Genomic DNA, 6,808 nt, shown 5'->3' with positions numbered 1-6,808 from the left:
CATTCTTTCAATGACGTAATTTGATTTTTTACACTTTATTCCTTTTTCAAATTAAATAAGTTATTCCATCTTTTTACCTATTTCTTGTCTTTTTATAACTTCTCGCATGCTAAAGAGAACATTACAATATCACTTGTAAAAAAATTGTTTATTCTAAAAAAAAAAGTGTATTTAAGATTTGTTAACTTAAACCCCATATTCTTTAAGAACATTGAGTATCTTACTACGTTCATCTTCTAAAACCACTTCTTAAAAGTAAAATTACTCCTTTTGAAAACAATCAAGCAGCTAGCAAATCACAAACATAAGTTCAACTATATATAATTATAGATAAACTTGGAACTCACTAAAAAATGATAAACTAAACAGACTTTTATTATTTAAGTTTTCTAAGTATTGGAAAGAAGGAAAGCTAAACAAGCATAGTTTTATTTTTTATTTTCTAAAAGCATGAAATGGAAAAGAAGAACTAAAAGAAAAGAAGATCTAATAATGTTGCAGGTAGTAGATGGTAAGAGAGTTTGCAATTTAGATGGATGATGATGTAGCTTGGACTTTGATGGGTAGACCTTTGGGGAAATCCACATAAGGGTATACAAAAGGTTCATCACCTTCCAGAAGTTCCCAGTTGTAGTTCAGAATCAGATGGTGGATGAACACCGCCATTTCCACCTTCGCTAACTCTGACCCTGCACAATACCTTGATCCTCCTCCAAATGGCATGAAGTTATTATCAGCTTTACCATTACTCCCCTGCAACTCCAACCAAAATACATATTAATACAGGCTTTTACTTCTTGCACCCGTGCAATTTCTTTGCACACTCCCTCAAATTTTCTAAATTACCATTTTACCCTCCAATCACTTCTGAATTATATATTTTGGAATTCAATTTCTGGACCATGTAAAATGTATTCTGAAATGAAATTTTCTCTATTCTAGAAATAATTTTCTGAAATGATGATTTTTTTCTCTTCTTTTTCCTCTATAATGATGACAGTGATGATGGCATCTTTTCCTCTTATTACGGGGTACGATAAGTAATTGTAAGAGTAGAAGAAGCAATAGACGATATTAGAAAAGGTGTAAGAAAAAGGTAATGAATGAAGAAGGTTGAGTGAGAAAAGAAAGAAAAAGGAAAAGACAGAGATGCACGTGGGATGTGAGAGGCCCACTTGCACACGGGCATTCATTTATAATGTGGAAGGACAGAGAGAACAGGGCCATGGACACACGTGCACAAAAAGAGGCGTGTTCAGCATTCACTGGGACCCACTACTGTTCCCAAGATCCTTTCATCTCTCTACTCTACCAACTCTACTATTCTCCCTCTTCCTTTCCTCCATGCCATGTAATTTATTCAGGCATCAAAATTAGAGGTTTTAACCCAATGATTATCTCAGACTACCCATTTTTAATTTTCCATAAAATCTGTACTTTGAGCTTCATCATTATGAGATTATGATTGGTTAAACATAGAAAATGTTAAAGTGGTTGTAAACAGTGAGTGAGTTGTAGATGAAACAGTTGAATGGTTTTTGTATTATAATGTGGAAGCTATAATATGAAGAGAATCTGAGTGCAGTGGAAGTATCTATCTGGTTATGACTAAGTCAACAAGGAGGATCAAAGGATGAAGCATTCTTTTCAGTTTCGTCAAAGCTGTACGGCGTGTCTACCTCATGTGGGGGCCTGATTCTGAAGCGCCGAATGTAAAGTGTTATTATGTACTATAAAGGAAGCTACAAACCCAAGCTAAAAAACCTACCTATAACATAACTATACAACTACTTATATTCTTTTTTATTCTACTCTTTCATCTTTCTTTTAAAAAAAGAGATAATATTCAGTAGGAAACAGAAGACTGATGTGTTTTATTGAACAAAAACAAGAAACAAACAAAACCTATATATGGTCCATGCGCCAAACATGAGACAGATAGAGTAAGTAAAAATATAATAGAATGAAAATGGAAAACGATTTATTAAAGAAAGACAACAAGAAAAATAGAAACAGGATTGAAAACAAAATATCATAAGAAAGGATATCCGTGAGCCCTAGTTAGTTTTTCAATACCTCATTTCTCTCAAACATTTTATTTTCTTTCTATTTAGTCTTCCTATTTTCATTACTTTCTTTTCTTCTTCGAATGGCATATAGGGTTATGTAAATGTTATGAATTAGGGATTTGATTCACGGGCCACAGCTGCCATGAATGGAGTGATTGCATGTGGTAATAATGAGCTTTAGAAAAATAATGATGCAAGGCGTGGAAATGAGTCAATGGTTATATACATATAGAAGTTACCTGCCATCTCCATGGATTGAATTGGTGAGGTTGGTCAAAGTGTTGAGGATCGAAATGAGCAGCTGAAATCACCGGAAGAACTTTCCACCCACGTGGAATGTCATAACCTTTCAAACACAAACACACATTTTCAATACACATATATGGTTTTGGATTTCTGGCACCTTTCTCTTTTACTATAACACTTAAGCCAACCTTTCCTCTTTCGTTTTCGTTTCTTTCAACCAAATATGTACACAAAAACAGTGAGATACTGTAGCATCCTATCCTATTTCTCACCTTTGTACCGAACATCCTTAATAGCCTTCCTGTGAAGATACCTCACAACATTCCCTAGTCGAAGTGTTTCGTTCAAAACCTTCCCAGACACAAAGAAAGAGCAATTTATTATTAACGTAGAATCATTCATTGCACACGTGATTTGCAAACACGTTAATGTCGGACTTCATATCCACCATATATATAGATATATAATACTTTTTAAAAATAGAATAATAATTAGTATTATTACAAAAAGAGTCACAAAAGGACAGAAAGATAAAACCCCAATTTGTTTATCATATATGTGACACTTACACAGTGAGTAAACTCCATTTTTTTGTAATCATCCCAAGTCAATTCAACCTCCCCTGTCTTCTTCTTGGAAGTGACTATTTCCACGTGTTCCTCCTATTATTTTTGAAGAAAAATAAAAAAATAATAATTATTGGCCAGGAATAAAGTTAATCTTTTGAAATTTGTGGTTGCAATTGTCCTAAGAAAATATTCCACGTATCATAGATCATCCTGGTGCATGCTTACCCTCAATTGTTGCATAGCTCGAGGACAACCCGGCAAGAAGTAAATAGCTAGAGCTATGGCTACCGACGAGGTTTCATGGCCACCAAAGAGCAAGCTCAATATCAAGTCAAGCATTTGCTCATTTGAAAGGTTTGTATTAGTCACAACCCAGTTTAGAAGATCATTTTCTTCCTCCACTGCCTCACCCTTCTGGACCCTCTTCGCCCTCTCTTCCATTTTCGCCTCTATGAACTTCAGAATGGTGGACCTAGCCTGTACAACATACAGTAAAAGGAAACCTTACCATATTAAAAATTCAAAAATCAAAATTAAAAACTCATTACAAGTATTTAATTATAGGAAAAAGGGGTTCTTTAAAGCACTGATATTAAATAGTAATTGACCGATATTGCTACCTTTATTGCCTTTCTGTATGCTGTTCCGGGCAAATTCAAAGGAACAAGAGATACAACACCCTTCATGAAAGAGACGTATTCTGTCTTCAATTGTTCTGTCTCCGGTTTACCAGGGTCCAAACTCATGATTTGTTTCGCCATTAAATTGAAGGTGAACTGCAATAATAGTTCAGTGACGAAGTATTATGCGTGCTCTTTGAGTAACACCGAAAATAATAACAAAAGAAAACTAGTAAGCGATCAGTGATAAATAGTTACCCTTCTTGCTTCTTTTTGAGCTGATATTGTAGAATTATGTTTCCACGAGAAAATAACACGACGGGCATGGTAATCGATGTCTTTGAATAGATGAAATCGGACCCTGGAATAGCTGAGAAAGTTGAGTGATATGTTCCTCATGTCTCTGTGCATGTCTCCTACTATGACCAACATAGACCATTTTCCAAGTACTCCACCGAGGCTCTTAGGATAACTAGCCTCGAACAGCTTCCCTTCGTTCTGCATTATGAATCTATTGAGCCCTGCATCTGCTGACACTATGGCTGGCTCCCCAAACAAGTTTGACCTGTAAATTGTTCCATACCTGCACATATATATCCAACAATTTTAACTTGTTTTTGGTTCCAATATTGATGTTGTGTATGGGGGTAGGGGGGCTTACCTTGCTATGTGATTCTCCATAAACTCTCCTAGTCTAAGAGCTTGGTAAGTCCTCAAATACCCTATGGTTTCCCCAAGGAGGGGCCACCCCGTATGGCCAGGGGGAAGATTAAGGGTTGGTTTCTTTCTTTTGGTGAAAATGAAGGTGATGACTATAAGAGCAAGGATGGAAGAAAGAAAACAGAAAGTCAGATGTGAGTCTGACATGGAGTAGCCTGTCTGATTATTTCTACTTTCTTCTCTTCTGATTCTCTCTCTCTCTCTCTCTCTCTCTCTCTGAAGGAAACAAAAAAGAAAAAAGAAAGAAAAGAAAGTTGCATGTGTGTGCAGTGCGGAACAGATGAGGAAAAGCTTTCACACTTGGTGAAAAGGAGGCTCCATTTTTTAACTTGATGAAATCACAAGATCAGGTGTTCCAATGGGATCAAACCTAATGAAAGTGTGAAGCCAAGAGGGTGCTTTTATAACCTTCTCTTCTGTCTTTAAGCAGAAAAGGAATAGCAGAAAGTAGGCTTTACACTTGGAAAACATGCACCTTACCAATTTACCAATCTCTATTTTTATTTATTATGCTTGAATCCGATAATTACGAGGTATATGTATACACCACATTTTTATAAATACGTATTCAAAACATTCACAACGTTTTAAACAAATAGCAAGTAGTGGTACGTGATGGGACCATTGTTTTTATTGATTCATTAATCACGATTTAAATACATTTATGATTACAATAAAAAAAATGTTGATATGTTTATACAATAATTAAGTCATTAACTTATTATAATCACAAATTTTAAAAGCACAGATAAGATCATAACTAAAAAAAAGGGTTTTGTCTATACAGTAATTAATATAAATAAAATTATTTATGGTAAAACTGAAAACAATTAAGTCTACAAAACAGGGACAGTTACAAAATATTCATAAATTTCTATTTTTGGTGTATATATTCCTTTTTTGAACATCTCAGTAACACTAACGATATTACAAATCAACATAGGATAAATAAATTTTTACATAATCTTGTTGAGATATTGTAGGAATTTTAAGATTTTAATCAGTCAAAATTTTTGAAAAAGTTTTAAATTTAATTCCTATTGATTTTATATCTGTATATAAACTATTTCTAAAAACCTTAAAACAAAACTTTAAGTCATGCATGGGTCTGGTCCCATAACTTGCCCAAATGTGTAATTTAATTATTTTTTTTTGCTTATATACATAAATCTCATTTCATTTTTGTCTATATACGTAAAAAGTCAAGAAATTAGTATCTAATATAATATATTATTGAGTAATTTAGTCTCTAATCTATTTTGTCTATGTGGTCTTTTTTTTAATTACATCATTTAAGTCATTAATATAAGTTTGTATGATTTTTATTATGTTTTTATACGTAGATAGAACATGAAGCTAAAAATGATTTAGCATTCTTAGTAGAGTAGTTTCAAAATGTATATAAATAATATTACTATAGTTCTATTTTGTAGGACTGTCCTAATATACAAAATATAATATATACGTTAAATTATCCACCCTCTAAATATTCATAATAAAATTACTTGTATACATTAATAATTAAAAGTTTTATTGGAATGAATTTTGAGATAGTTTATATATATATATATATATATATATATATATATATATATATATATATATATATATATATATATATATATAAATAATAGGTGAAATTACACATTTGGGCCATTTTTTCTGCCATCACCGTTGTTTTTTCGATACTTTTGGTTCCGGAGACCAAGGACAGAACATTGGAAGAAATTCAGGCATCGTTTATTAGATAGATTTATCTGGATCCATGATCATTAAGCGACCATGAATTGCAGTTGAAGAGGGGGCAGACCTCATGCAACCGGAACCGCCATTCACGATGATGGTGAGAGGGAGGATATAAAACAAACCATTTTTTGGATTTCTATCTACATCAAAATTTATTTATTGTCAAGTACCACGTAATTATTAAGTTTTAGTGCCACCTTCTAACACTCAACTAACTCAAATTATTATATTCACTGCTTTTTAAATCAAAAAGCCATTTTAAAATAATGAGATTAAATTGAAAAAATAAGATAAAAAAGCGATTAAAATTTGAGATTACATTCATCTCTATTATTATGTCGATTTTCTTAAGTTTGAGATTTGGTTTCCTCTCAAATTTTCAATGATATCTCCTTAAAACTGATCCGAAAAAGAAAATCAACTTACTACCTGCTACTTGTTTTTAAAAAGTATTTGTGAGTATTTTTTTAATTCGTGGATATCTACGAATACTACAAATATTTTAAAAAATATATTTTTATAAATTATTAAGGTTTAAACCGAGGGCTTAAACAATATGGATATCTACGTTATAAAAAATATAACCCAATTGAGACCGAAAAAAAAAACGATAACTCATTTGAGATTTCCATATAAATACGAGGACTAACCGAAGATTTAAACAAAAAAAAATACTTTAAATATAGGATATTTTAATAATATTTATTTTTAATTTAAAATAAAAATATAAAAATAAAATCAGAAACATTCGTCTCACCTTAATCTTAATTTCTAATCTGGTAATTAGATAGCAATGGTGAAATGCTCGTTAGATTTTACTAGAAAACCTAATCATTTT

General features: G+C 32.3%; 1 protein-coding gene across 1 annotated transcript; it reads right to left on the bottom strand.

The window, feature by feature from the left end:
• Window positions 1-354: 354 nt before the first annotated feature.
• On the bottom strand, window positions 355-4,631 carry LOC108335822 (cholesterol 22-monohydroxylase CYP90B51). Its single transcript, XM_017571998.2, has 8 exons — window positions 4,166-4,631; window positions 3,763-4,087; window positions 3,505-3,660; window positions 3,110-3,361; window positions 2,885-2,977; window positions 2,588-2,666; window positions 2,309-2,415; window positions 355-753 (listed from the first exon to the last, which is right to left on the bottom strand). The coding sequence occupies exons 1-8, from the start codon at window positions 4,369-4,371 to the stop codon at window positions 529-531; spliced, it is 1,443 nt and encodes a 480-aa protein (XP_017427487.1). The 5' UTR covers window positions 4,372-4,631; the 3' UTR covers window positions 355-528.
• Window positions 4,632-6,808: the final 2,177 nt, after the last annotated feature.

This window comes from Vigna angularis, chromosome 1 (genome assembly GCF_016808095.1).
Source record: "Vigna angularis cultivar LongXiaoDou No.4 chromosome 1, ASM1680809v1, whole genome shotgun sequence".
Classification (NCBI taxonomy): domain Eukaryota; kingdom Viridiplantae; phylum Streptophyta; class Magnoliopsida; order Fabales; family Fabaceae; genus Vigna; species Vigna angularis.
This window is presented reverse-complemented; position numbering and strand designations above follow the sequence as displayed.

Excerpts from the sequence above, each read along its gene's own strand:
- LOC108335822 (XM_017571998.2), bottom strand. The coding sequence starts at position 4,371 with ATGTCAGACTCACATCTGACTTTCTGTTTTCTTTCTTCCATCCTTGCT. Across the intron at positions 4,088-4,165 it reads ATGGAGAATCACATAGCAAG|GTATGGAACAATTTACAGGT; the intron begins GTAAGCCCCCCT and ends ATATATGTGCAG. Across the intron at positions 3,362-3,504 it reads CATACAGAAAGGCAATAAAG|GCTAGGTCCACCATTCTGAA; the intron begins GTAGCAATATCG and ends TATGTTGTACAG.